Genomic DNA, 12,682 nt, shown 5'->3' with positions numbered 1-12,682 from the left:
GTTGCCGTCCGTTTATCTCCTCACCATCTACTTGTCCCAAATGAGATCGAGCCGCAGCATGTTGAAAAAAATGGCATGAATCTTTTTATGAATCTCAAATATCCATTCTCCGATCCTCGCCCGGGATCGAAACCCGGGGGCGTAAGCCTTACAGACAAGAACAGGATAGCAGTACCAATAGGGTCTTAACAGTGGTTTTCGTAATCTACAAGGTGCATGCCGGCTACATTGAGCCGCATCCGAACCCTAGCAGTGACCTAGTGATGACTTTGGGGAATGCCGGTCCACTCAAGCTTTCCATCGTCTTTCGACAAGTGACTAGCGAACTAAGGGTCTAGACACATGCTAGTATTAGGCGCAGTACTTTTCATCGACTATCTATCTAAGCGACCTGTCAAACTTTTCTTCTAGTCTGATAATTCAGCATTCTATCCTAAAACATAGGGACTTTTTACACCCTCAATTAGTAATCCGAATCCGACGGAGAATATCGAGACGGAAGATGCCGTGTCCCTAAAGTCCAGCTGAAAAAAAGTTTTTGCAAAAAAGAAACTGACAGGACGGATGTTGATTAGAGATTCTCGACATTCTTTCGAGATGTCAGATCAGTTGCCGAGCGGCATCGGAATTCGCGACGCTTACATGCAGGACATAGTGGTGGTACGGCTCGGGATGTGATAAGTCACATCCTTCTTATTTCCCTTACTTACCACCCCTTTTTTATTTTTTTGTTTATCTCCAATCCTTCAGTCCCTAACGTTAAACCGCAAAATCGAACCTAATAGAGCAACAGACACGCTCTGCTTTCTTATCTCCTATGAAGGCCTAAGTACCTACCTAAGTAAATATCTGGGTAGACTGGATACCTAATCACGATCTTGGTAGCATGCCGCGTAAAAGAGTAACGTTTACTAAGCAGGTACGTCGTTATCATAGTGTAACTACCGCTGCGACCGCGATATCCACAGGTATCATCTGAATTGTCGGTAGTAACTCCCGCGGTTAAAGAAAAGCTCCAAGTAGGGTGGCATGGCGGGGAAAGGAACTCTTCATGAGACACAATCATATAAATAGGCCGGGCCAGGTACAGTTTGGTAGTGCTTGTAAAACAATTACAATGTGCTAGTGTCCATTGAGGAAATTGCTCGCGTGCCTCTTTTAATGTAGGGGAGGTAATTTTTTGTTTTCTACCTTAATCCTACCCGCGCACTCCGACGGTGTACATTGATAGCTGTAGTGAGCAGGGTCCCTGTGATGCAAACACGCCATCTGATCCTGCTGTATCACCATCGTTCAGTCAGATTCTATATACGGGGGACGCTTGTCCGTTATCTACGACCTTACGCCTCATACCTCAGTGCCGAGACAATTTACGGGCATGTGAGAAGGACAATAAGAAAATAGTAAGAAAAATGAAAACAAAAAGAAATATCTAAGGGTCACAAGCGGCGCCTCCCGCGCGTCCACTCTAGAACACAAATAAGTGAGACATTTTACCGTCCAGAGAGAATAAAGCGAAATTTATTGCAGAAATTGGGTTGGAGGCTTCGGTATCCCTGGGTAGGATCGGTAGAGGCATAGCCCGGCTCCGAGATAAAACATGATAATATCTGAAGAATGACGATAATTTTTAACCGAAAGGATGGATTTAAGCCTTACAAATGCGTAAACGAATAATAAATCTCTATTCCATCTACAGTGAAGGGAGTAATGGCCAGTGATACCCACAGGTGGAATATTTGTATACCCCTTACATTAGGTAGTCGCATATAACGGCTGCCTCAGAGCTAGCTTCTAGTGGTAGTAATAAAGTCATAAGTCATTCTTTATCGGCTGACCTATCTATGAATTGTATATACATTTCTCATCCTTTCATTAGGTCGCAATTGGCCGCGACACCGAGTGGCACGCCCACTGAGACAAATACATCAAACTTATCAAACGAGGTCTTCCGGCACTTGAACGATTCTCCGAAATAACTTCTAGTATCCTATTCGAAATATGTCCGAGCCATGGCGAGCAAACTCGAGTCCGCACACCTAACCGCCAGCATTCGTATCGCAGCTCCAAACTATATCCACATCACTTAGGCAAACCCGGCTCATCAAACCGAATATCCCCCTTACTTATATCAGGATATACATCAAAGCGTCTCTGGTTCGTAAGCGGGATATTTCTCCTAGTCTCCTCAATCGTCTTGCCATCAAGCTCCCACTCCACAATACCCTCAGTCTCCTCCGCCTCCACCAAAATCTTAGCCATCGGGTTCACGATCAATGTGTGTCCGTATGCCGGGTATGTAGCTTGTGTATCCCTCGCTGGACTGCACAGCGCTACATACATCTGATTATCTACAGCGCGTGAGCGACCTAACAATGACCAATGTAGCGGTCCCGTCGTAGTGTTGAAAGCGCCTGGGTATATCAACGCAAAACATCCCTTCCGCGCAGCAATCGTCGCTAACTCCGGGAACCGCACATCATAACATATCGCGATCGCAACTTTTCCATACCCCGGTAAGTCCACAATCGTGACTTTATTCCCCGGGTACAAAACATCACTTTCCCGAAAGGTAATCTTCCCCGGTATATCAATATCAAATAGATGCACCTTGCGATGCGTAGCTAGTAGCTCCCCATCCGGCCCGAAGGTAAGCGACGTGTTGTAGTACTTCTTAGACTCCGGGTCGGGATCGGCTTCAGGGATGGAGCCGCCGATTAGGAAGACCCCGGTCTCGGCGGCCATGGAGGAGAGGGCGTGGTAGGAGGGGGATTGCTCGGCGGTGGGCGGGCCCGGGAGGAGAGTCTCGGCGTAAGAGGGGAAGTAGTCGCAGCCGTAGGGTGAGTTGAAGCATTCTGGTAGCACCACAAGCTTTGCACCGTTCTTTGCGGCTTCGATCACTTTATCGCGAGCATGTGCTAGGTTCGCGGATTTGTCGGAGCCGCTGGCTAATTGAATACAAGCTAGCTTGATGGGCTGCTGGAGGACGGGCGCGTTGGACGTCGCCATTGTGCGAGCGATGATGGTGGGATTGATCAAGGGAGAAAGGATTCTAGTTATGGCTTGAGTCTGTATTTTAGTTGGAGTTTGGTTTCGAAGTCGGGGTCTAGCTAGAGATGCTATAGAAATGGACTTGGAGAAAGCTCCTAAGGTCCTCGCGAAACTTCTCATTGTTATCGCATTGTTACTCTTCGTCGACGAGATAAGAGAGATTCGGCTCTAGACTGCGAAATCGGTAACATTGAACTGGGGAATTGGATCGGAAGCTATCCGATGCGGGGCATTATTCTCGATTGATACGTATTAAACATTTCGGACTCGCTCCGATGAATATTGTCATATAAAGTATACTGGTCTTAAACGAGGTTCGGCATCTTTCCGTAACTCATCATAAGCTGTTTTTACATTAAAATGAAGGAAATATCATGAAATTCTTAAAAGAGCAGCCTAAGCTAAAGTCTCCCAACCCAATACTCTAGAGAATAAACACCTAGGTAGGTCATAGAGCTCAGTCCTAGTGGTCGTGATTCGGCAAAGGTCTTAGCAAATGTAGTATGAGGAACATATATGAGCAGAAGGTTAGTCTAGCGATGGTCTAAGCATTATTTTACTCTTGAAAACCTACATTATATATTAGAGTTGCTATATAGTCTACCTGTTTCATACCAAGGAAACTTTTCTACGCTTCCAGCATTGGCAATGCTCCCGGTGTAGATAACCCACTATAGCAATAGCTACGCCCGGCACTGCGATGATATATGAGCCCATGGTAAAACCACCCGACACATCTTCGCGGATAACCGACCAACAGACTGACACAACAAAACTGCAAATAAACAGCAAAGACACGGAAACCAACAAGTAGAAACATGTATACGTCCGTCTCTCGGCCTTGAAAGGATTTGTTGCAAGATACATGTTGCTAGGAGCTGGGGCCGTAAGCAAGTGAGACTCGGAAGCCGGTACTGCGCGCGAGAAATATTCAATTCGGCTCTCGAGCTCTTGTAGTTTCCTTTCAGTATTGCGGCTACTTTGGAGAGTCTGTTCCAATAGTAAATCCGCCATCTGTTTAAACCGATGCTCGAACTCGGGAACAATTTTCACTAGGGTAGAGTTGTTCCATTGATTTATAGGCTCCGCTTGCTCAACCGCATGCTGCCCAAGTCGAGCAAGCTGCTGCCTAAGTTGAGAGCGGGGTAAACTAAAGGACATTCTAGAATCATACCGGGTAGTATAGAGTGTTGGTAGAGTCGGAATTAACTGTTTTCTTATATCATTCAAATCCTAGAGTGTGGGATCTGGGTTCATCTAATTGAAGCGAGAACCAACGGATAGATAAGCAGCGACTAAGTAAGTTGTTAGCTACCTATTCTACTCATTCGATGTAAATAGCCATCAGAGCGTACATTGTAGTGAAATCAACTCATTTATTACCCTAACCTTAATTGAGATGCCTAGCCATGAGTTTTTGGTCGTATATCCTGGCTGGAGTGGGGGCGCTTTCAATAGTAGTGTACACAAGTAAATAAGGGTTTCTTATATATACGGATTAGCACGAGTGAGGACTGAAGTCCAGGTCTTGTTGATCCGGATGCAGATAGGAAGCTTATAAAAATTGAAGGGTGTATTGGGGGAGTCGACTACACAGCCTCGTCGTGGGGGAGTATTGCGTTAAGAAGGCCCCCCTCATCTGACTGGCTGGGGGCTGAGAGACCCCTTACCACGCCTAAAATCATACCCTAGGACTTATTTCATTCGCATCACCAATCGCAACTCCGCCCCAGCAATTCCGCCAGCTGCTCCAGGTACTTCCTGTCCACCTCGTCAAACCCGTCGAGCTCCGCACAGTCAACATCGATAATAGCCACTAGTTTCTTCTCTCCTGCGGCTCCAACAACAATGGGAACCACGATTTCACTTCTACTATCGCCGTCGCATGCGATATGGCCTGGGAACTTCTCAACATCGGCGACTAATTGCGTTGTCTGTGTTGCGGCCGCCGTTCCGCATACCCCTTTTCCAAAAGCGATTAGCTGACATGCGACCTTGCCCTGAAATGGACCTAGTATGAGTTGCGACTTTGAATAAGTTGCTTGGGGGTCAAGAGTGTAGAAACCTGCGATTGAGAGATGTCAATCTTGACTAGGTTGTCCCTTTCTTGGAGGACGTCACTGACCTGCCCAGTTCACCTGGTTACTCGGATGAGGTAACGACTTATAAGCGTGCCATAATAAGGATGCGGCGTTGGCGAGGTTGCTTCAATGGTAGTATTGTTAGTCACTAGACCTGAGCTCATTCGGTGAGCACCCGAGGACATACCAGACCTAATATGAAAAAACATAAGTAAAAATCCGATAGGGGTTTAGATGATGACCAACCCAATTCCTTTGGCCGTCAAAAAGACCTCCAGCCTGTAAGAGAACTTGTTCATAAGCTTGCTCCTTCGTCACCCCCTCTGCGAAGTTTGACGCGTCTGCATGTACCTAATTGAATGTGAGTCGGATGTATGAGTTTATGCTGGGTCTTAGGTTACCGAACCATCCTGTTGTGACACGGCCTGAAAATGACGCTTCAGTGCTGTACTCCTAGTCGCATACGTATCCCTTAAACCTCAAAAAACGGGGAGACTATTCTCAACGGCACTTCACACTAACAATTGTGTAAACTATAGTAAGTTTAGTACTTCTATGACGGGTAATGATCTAAACGTTGTTATACTTATGAGAGAAAAATGCTTTCACATTTCGAGCGAGCACGCAATCATTAGTTCCGATGAGATGGTCCACTTCAAGCCGCTAATAGATATCCGGGATAAGCCCTACCGGTACCCGAAACTTAGCTTATGTTAAGTAACCCGAGCCGCCGGAACGAGAACCGTGGCAGCGTGGGTAACCCCCTAATCTAAGTAGCGTGGGGGGTGTTGGACTCTACTTTCAATCCTCCGTTAAATATCACCCCTTAAATAAAGTAGGATGAGAATAGCTTTAAACTAATAGGTAGGGATCTGTTTATATAGTTATTTTTGAAAATACTATACCTAGGCATAATACGTCTAGGTTGATATAAACTTTAGGATGCGATTCCGATTCCGATTCGGCAGCTCACGTCTTAGGGGCTTCTTCCACCATCGATTACAGCGCATCTACAAGGTATTACCACCTAATACACACGCCATAAGATTATAAAAAGCCATCTGTATTAAAGGTACACCCCGCTATTCGATCAAACACTCCCCACATCCCCGTAGCCACATTTGCTGCCGCTCTACTTGCTCTCCCCGACAACTTACCCTCACGAGATGTCTTCATGAAAAATGCAGCCCAGGAATGCCATTCCTTATCAGAGAACTGCCCTTCAAAATCCCTATAGTAGTGATCATACAATTCATCGGGAGCTATATCTATCCATGCCTCGGCGGCGAGAAGATCGGCTTCGAATGTTTCAGCTTTAGCTGCTGCCGCCTCTTTAATAACATGACATCCCCAGTACCCCAAGAGTGGCATGAGTTCGTATCGTCCTTCCATTCGAAAAGCGAACGCAGCAAAGAAGTTGATATTAGTCCACGATGGACTATCTCTTGTTTCCGGATTCGATTTAACCCTTTCAGCTCTCCAGGCCGCTTCAGCTGTAAGATCATTAGCGCGCAAGCAGAAAGCCTTCTACCCTGTGCAACTTACAATCCCACGTATCACTAAGCGAGTTCCAAAACTTAGGAAGATCTTCCCATAACTTCGGTTCTCCGACTACGCCATTGTCATCACAGAAAGCCCCCAAAGCATCTTTTCCGGTGCGGTCGACGTGGGGAAGCTGACTGATAGCATGCAAAATATCGACAGTTTCAAGAATCGGCCACTCTAGAATAAAATCGATAAGAAACCCCCAGAGGTTGCATAGTTCGTCGATGAGCTTTTCAGAAGAGGTCGTATCTTCGAGAGCTGCCTGATTTGCATCTTTCGTAAGGATCTTCGCTGCTTCGTCGGCTGATATATTACCAGCAAGGAAGGATTTCATAGCGTTGCTCTGTTCTTGAGTTGCAATTTCCTCTCGGACCTTTTCTTCGTACCACGCGTCTGGAATGGTAGGCATTTTGAGGTTCTATATGAGTTGCAAATTTAGAAAATAGGTGTATTACCAAGCGCCCAGCCCTGGAAATGACGTCCTAGGTATATTTTTTAGAGGTCAATAGGCGGTGTTGGTTAACTGCGAAGGGTTGTTGGTGAGCATCTAGTGCAGGGCGGGGTCCTCATTAACCCAGCAATAACCCCTGAATGAGGTATAACACCTACCTAGGTGCACAATAAGAAAGAGGAAACTTATCAAGCTGTTATTTTGGGCGAAACTAGGCAGGAATATGCCTACCTAGTAGAGAGTTAAAAAGTTATATATAATAATTCAAGCTATCAGACTTGTACCCGGGTAGGTTTATTTGACTTCAGTACATGAACCCCCACCATTATGTATACACCAATTCGTATATCAAACCCCTATAAACTTCAACCCCTCAGCACCATCCGGGGTAAACCAGGGGTCCTACTAACTTAGGCCTAGTCCCCTAAAATTATCGATTATTTGACCCCTGAACTCCAACGTCGTACCCCAACACAACCCCAGGACCCTGAAATAGTCCTCGGAACCAGATGCCCCGGATATCGTCACGGATCTAGTATTCATGCCAGATCTGCGGTGAATATGGCTATTTTTCTTCTTTCCTGTCTTGTATGTAGTTTTTAATTCTATGGTGCTATTTTCGTCTGGTCGCGACATGTCACTACTCTATCTTTTACGGCGTGGGGTGCGATTTTGAAACCTCTTAGTTGTAGGCTCTACTAGGACGTAGACGCGGAAACCTGAGATGGAACCCGAACCTCCATCAAAAACAATATAACACCAATAACCACAATGGCGCTCCTACGCCCAGTGAAGCGCACCGTCGCCTCACCCACGCGTCTCCGGCAGATCGTCATCATATCCGTAATCTGTCTAGCATTATACTGCTTCCTTCTCGTACCAGAACACAGTCTCGACTCATCACGCTCCACCATCATCGACACATTTCCTCGACATCCACATCACTCCGATTCCAGCCCTAACTCCAAACAAAAGGCCAATCCACCCTCTTCTGTTTTAAACAACTTCCACCTAACAACCGCACAATGCCGATCCACATTCCCCTACCTAACCCAAGAAATTGACCACGCCGTCGCCAAAGGGCCCTTCACACTAACCCGACGCCCCCACGACATGGGTCCCCTAATCGCACGTATACGCAACGGCAAACTATCCATCCTCTCTTACGCGCGGCGCTCGGACCTAAGCCGCGAGATGCTACAACACCGCTCCGCAACCCTCCACCAAATCGCCAACGCATTACTAACCACACCCCCGGATGAAACACCGGCAGACACAATCATAGCGTTCAACCACGAAGACGACCCTCTCTCCCCCTCCCTATCCTACTCCCGCCCCGCGGACCCAGTCTTGAACGGCGCTGACAAGCATATCTTCCCCATTCCGCATTTCAGTTTCTACGCCTGGCCAATCGCAACCGTAGGTTCTTTCCCACGAGCATCCTCCGCAATCTCAGTCCTCGAATCGGAAATCTCCTGGTCGAATAAACAGCCCCAAGCAATCTGGCGCGGAACAACATGGTTCAACCACCCACGCGCAGGCCGTCTACGTCAAGATCTAGTCGCGTCCACTAAATCCCAGCCCTGGGCTGATATCGCGCCTCTCGTCGTCCATGCTAATGGTAGTAGCAACGGTCTCCCCATCGAAGATTTCTGCCGGTACCGATATATAATCCACACCGAAGGCGTGACGTACAGCGGACGCTTCCAATACCACCAACTTTGCGCAAGCGTAGTTTTATCACCGCCGATCGCGTGGATGCAACACGTAACCCATCTAGTCCGTCCAGTATTCAGTCATGCGTTACCTGGCGTCGAACGCACTTTAACCTCTCCCGCCGCATCCAGGAAGGAGAAACTAGCCCCATATCCAGCATCTTGGGTAAAATCAGCATGGCCCAAGTCATATAACCCAGCGACGGAGGCGAATATGGTATTCGTCGCGCCGGATTGGAGTGATTTAGAAGCTACTATCGCGTGGTTGGAAGCACACCCCAAAATCGCCGAGGGTATCGCGCGACGCCAACGGGAGCTCTTCCATGGCGCCGGGTATCTTAGTCCGGCAGCTGAGAAATGCTATTGGCGGGCATTGCTCCGAGGTTGGAGTAGCGTAGTCCGAACAGACGGACAGACATTCGAGGATTTGGATGAAATACCCTGGGAAGAGTTCAGCTTGAAAGAAATCCATAAATAGGGGATACCAAAAGAAAATGGGGGGAATTCGGACCGGGGGCTGATTGGATGTTTGCCTGGCGACATTAACTCCACGATAGATGGCATGATAAATCTCGAGGCTAAACTCTTCCGTAAAAGATCGTTATTATGGTACACCTTGATTATTATTATTATATATACATATATACGCAGCCTATTGCATTAGCCGCTTCTGGCGCTGAGGCTGGCGAAAGCATCAGGGCTGTGTCGACCGTTATTCCACGCCATCTCCATGCCGAGTGTCATACTCTCCCGGCTTCTAGCACTCGATGGGGTAGGATTGGGATTAGTCGGCGCCGCAAATGGAGCTGGGGCCGCGGTCATAGCCGCACTAGGAGTGGGCGAGCTATGTATAAATGGGTTTCTATTTGCAGCTGAAGGAGATGGCGCTTGTTGCAGAGGCATCTGTTGCTGTGCAGGTGGAGGGATCGCTTGACTCGCCTCTGTACTAGGCGCGCCCTGAGCCTGACCTTGCGGTTTGGTTGGAGCTAGTTGGGGATAATTATACAGAGCCATAATGGAAGCAGTATCAGGCCGTTGAGGTTGTTGATATGTTGGCTGAGTTGCCACTTGTATGAGAGGCTGAGGCTCATACCACGCTTGCTGAATTTGCTGTGGTTGGGGTTGAGTTTGAGGTTGAAGTTGCGGTTGAAACGCCTGGTTATGATTTTGTACAGGTTGGTTCATGGTAAAGAACGGATTGCTCGCATAGGGAGACGAGGGTGAATTGTAGTAATTTTGTTGCGTCTGTTCGGGTATCTGGTTCAAAGTCGGTGATGTAAGTCGCGTTGGCGATTTAGTGAAAGGATTAGAAGCAAAAGATCCCTGACTTTGGAAAGGAGAAGTGTTCAATGAAAGCGTCGGCTGTGGGGCTGTAGGAGCTTGTAAGAATGGATTGTAGTTTTGTTGTGGTTGAGGACTCGGCTGAGGATATGTCTGACTACTATTAAAAGACAGTGACGCAAAACTCTGAGTTTGGGGGATTGGTGGAGTCATAGAATGCGGGTAGAATGACTGAGACATTGACTGAGACGGTGGAGCGCCTCCCGTGTGGTGTGGGAAAAGTGGCTGCTGAGACGGAGATATAGCAAGATTCTGTAAACTCTGGTTTAAGTCGAATCCGGTTTGTTGATTTGGTATCCCGAATGGATTCGATGCATAGAAAGGATTCCTATTCTGTAGAGTTCCGGTTGATTGTGTCGACTGAGGTTGAGCCGGCTGTATATCCCAGGGGTTGTTTGACGGACTAGCAGGACTTGGCACAGGCGGTGGACTAGATTTGGACAATCCGATTGTAGGCCGCGGTGACGTCGGTTGAGGTGTCAAGGGTTGCGGGGTCAACGATCTGGACGTAGGTAGGGAACCATCACGCGATGGTAGAGGTAGTGATCCTCCTCCTTCTCCTAACCGTACCAATGCTTCGATCGTCTTTTCAAGGTTACCGTTCACACCCTTCAAAATCATAGCATTCCGTTTGTCATCTGTGAACCCCATATCTCTAAGCTGTGTCAACTTTTGGGCTGTATCCTCCGGGGTATCTTGATGCACGCTGGCTCCAAACACCTTGGAAGCTTTGTTGCGTGGTTGGTCGAAGCTACGTTGAGGGTCGTGGGAACTATGTGCTCCATCGCGTGAGCGTGTATCTTTCTTGGACCGAAACGAAAAGAAACGACTGCCGGTCTTGGGTGGTAACGGCGGTGGAGTGCCCTCGTCTGAGCTTCCTGTATTATGTTTTTTCGTTCCATTGATTGCCGCCTGGATGTATTTTGCTCGTATGAATCGTTCCATGGCGGAATCGGCTTCGTCAGCGTCGATAGGGACGGGTGGTTTTTTGTTCTGAGAATTGTAGATCTTGTTCGACGCAACATTTCCTACCCGTTTCATAGCCTAGTCATTGTTAGTCAAAAGAAGTTGGTTCCTGTCGAGCTTTCATGTCTATTCTTACCTCGACTTGTTCATTGGTCCAGCTGTCCATGCTAAGCGACTTGACCTTAGAAATATGTGTGCCCAATTTTCGATGGATGGCAGCGCATCGCATGCAAAGGAATATGCCCAACTACAATCATATTAGCGTATAGTTCGATTTGTTTCGTTCCGAAGGGCGGATGGTTCGCGCCGATTGGTGAATCCTAATAATAAGAGTCATCGGTGATTGGACTTGTACACATACGTTCCATGATGCCCAAGCTAGAGAATGCTACGTCAGCTTCATGATTTCTAAGGCTTGAGAAACAAAAACAAAAGGGCTGCCACAATAAACACGTACATGGATTTCTCGCCTGACAATCCGCGCAGAAATTATTACCAGGCACGCTATGTACAAGATCCTGCAATACTTTTTCGTTGCGCGCCTGTTGGCGTTTACTCATAAGACCGGACATGTTTGCGCTCGTAGTTCGGATTGATGGTAGATGCTCACGAGAGCTTCGGTCGAGAAAAAAAAAAAGATTCGGTTACAACGGGCGCGCGGCTGAAAAAAAGGTTGAAGGTCTGACAACCAACTAAACAAATGACCTGGAGGCTGGGAAGAACAGAGCGTAAGCCGAAGGAGGGTATGTGTCGCTGTAGGATATAGGTCAGGGGTGTCGCTCCTCGAATCGGATTAGGGCTTCATCAGCTGGACATTACGATTCGATTTCTTCTTCTATTCTTGAGATGTGAGATATCGGAGGTAAGGGAGTTTGATTATCTTCTTGCTCACAAATGAAAAAAATAAATGAGCTTAACCACCTAAACTCGCAATAGAATTAGAAAAGAGAAAAGAGAAAAAAAACGACGAAAGGAAATTGGAGAAAAGAGCGCTCGTCCTAATGTCATTTTTTGACTCCCAGATGGAGTACTGAGTATGAAGAAAGGATCGACGGGGGGTCCTTAAATCCTTAAGGTCCTTAAGGCAAGGTCTGGATCGCAGCGAACTTCTTTAGAGAAAACCGAGAAAAACCACTAAAAAACCACTATGATGCCCCACTAAAAGAAAGGAGACGGGCTCGAGCCCAGCCCAGAAGACGTTCAAATGGTGCTTAATACGGCGGTACGTACCTAAATATGCTCCATATATGCCCCGTTTGTGTCCTAAAAATGCTAAAAATGCACCAAATATGATCCGAGCTTCAACCGTTAAGCACTTAGCGAACCGTTTTAAAGACTAGCTTAGACTAGCGTGGCTTATTTTAACACTTCACGGACCTCAGTCTATTCAAAACTAGCACCTAAATAAGGCTAGCAGTCCCAGTCCATTGGTCGCCCTCTCAGGTTTATTACGCGCTTCTCAAGGTTGTCGTATCGATAAGCTAGGCGAGACGGGACGGGAAAGCTGATTAGTTGCAGATGAGACCATCCCA

At 47.2% G+C, this 12,682-nt stretch overlaps 6 protein-coding genes across 6 annotated transcripts; 1 reads left to right on the top strand and 5 right to left on the bottom strand.

Moving 5' to 3' along the window:
* Positions 1-1,793: 1,793 nt before the first annotated feature.
* F4822DRAFT_399100 (carbon-nitrogen hydrolase) lies at positions 1,794-3,420 on the bottom strand. The gene has a single exon (XM_051457751.1). The coding sequence runs from the start codon at positions 3,169-3,171 to the stop codon at positions 2,083-2,085; it is 1,089 nt and encodes a 362-aa protein (XP_051315423.1). The 5' UTR covers positions 3,172-3,420; the 3' UTR covers positions 1,794-2,082.
* Positions 3,421-3,593: 173 nt separating this feature from the next.
* Positions 3,594-4,619, bottom strand: F4822DRAFT_399098 (uncharacterized protein). Its single transcript, XM_051457750.1, has 2 exons — positions 4,407-4,619; positions 3,594-4,346 (listed from the first exon to the last, which is right to left on the bottom strand). Exon 2 carries the CDS (start codon positions 4,210-4,212, stop codon positions 3,661-3,663), a length of 552 nt encoding a protein of 183 aa, XP_051315422.1. The 5' UTR covers positions 4,213-4,346; positions 4,407-4,619; the 3' UTR covers positions 3,594-3,660.
* On the bottom strand, positions 4,620-5,799 carry F4822DRAFT_399092 (GAF domain-like protein). Its single transcript, XM_051457749.1, is given in 6 exon segments — positions 4,620-5,116; positions 5,177-5,257; positions 5,365-5,367; positions 5,378-5,483; positions 5,539-5,665; positions 5,719-5,799. The coding sequence occupies 5 exon segments, from the start codon at positions 5,539-5,541 to the stop codon at positions 4,761-4,763; spliced, it is 549 nt and encodes a 182-aa protein (XP_051315421.1). The 5' UTR covers positions 5,542-5,665; positions 5,719-5,799; the 3' UTR covers positions 4,620-4,760.
* A 388-nt stretch (positions 5,800-6,187) lies between these two features.
* F4822DRAFT_399088 (uncharacterized protein) lies at positions 6,188-7,406 on the bottom strand. Its single transcript, XM_051457748.1, has one exon. The coding sequence runs from the start codon at positions 7,084-7,086 to the stop codon at positions 6,637-6,639; it is 450 nt and encodes a 149-aa protein (XP_051315420.1). The 5' UTR covers positions 7,087-7,406; the 3' UTR covers positions 6,188-6,636.
* Positions 7,395-9,412, top strand: F4822DRAFT_207048 (uncharacterized protein). The gene has a single exon (XM_051453822.1). The coding sequence runs from the start codon at positions 7,900-7,902 to the stop codon at positions 9,319-9,321; it is 1,422 nt and encodes a 473-aa protein (XP_051315419.1). The 5' UTR covers positions 7,395-7,899; the 3' UTR covers positions 9,322-9,412.
* Positions 9,413-9,503: 91 nt separating this feature from the next.
* On the bottom strand, positions 9,504-11,722 carry F4822DRAFT_427986 (ArfGap-domain-containing protein; the record flags this gene model as incomplete). Its single annotated transcript, XM_051460833.1, has 4 exons — positions 9,504-11,228; positions 11,287-11,397; positions 11,512-11,528; positions 11,608-11,722. 4 exons carry the CDS (start codon positions 11,720-11,722, stop codon positions 9,504-9,506), a joined length of 1,968 nt encoding a protein of 655 aa, XP_051315418.1.
* Positions 11,723-12,682: the final 960 nt, after the last annotated feature.

This window comes from Hypoxylon trugodes (assembly GCF_022578975.1).
Source record: "Hypoxylon trugodes strain CBS 135444 unplaced genomic scaffold F4822scaffold_4, whole genome shotgun sequence".
In the NCBI taxonomy this organism is placed as follows: Eukaryota; Fungi; Ascomycota; class Sordariomycetes; order Xylariales; family Hypoxylaceae; genus Hypoxylon; species Hypoxylon trugodes.
The sequence above is the reverse complement of the archived record's forward strand: the minus strand, read 5'-3'. Positions and strand labels throughout refer to the sequence as shown.

Bases quoted from the DNA above. Each gene is read 5' to 3' on its own strand.
- F4822DRAFT_399092 (XM_051457749.1), bottom strand. The intron at 5,117-5,176 runs GTCAGTGACGTC...TCTCAATCGCAG, and splicing joins TAACCAGGTGAACTGGGCAG to GTTTCTACACTCTTGACCCC.
- F4822DRAFT_399098 (XM_051457750.1), bottom strand. From the start codon at position 4,212: ATGTCCTTTAGTTTACCCCGCTCTCAACTTAGGCAGCAGCTTGCTCGA.
- F4822DRAFT_399100 (XM_051457751.1), bottom strand. From the start codon at position 3,171: ATGAGAAGTTTCGCGAGGACCTTAGGAGCTTTCTCCAAGTCCATTTCT.
- F4822DRAFT_399088 (XM_051457748.1), bottom strand. From the start codon at position 7,086: ATGCCTACCATTCCAGACGCGTGGTACGAAGAAAAGGTCCGAGAGGAA.
- F4822DRAFT_207048 (XM_051453822.1), top strand. From the start codon at position 7,900: ATGGCGCTCCTACGCCCAGTGAAGCGCACCGTCGCCTCACCCACGCGT.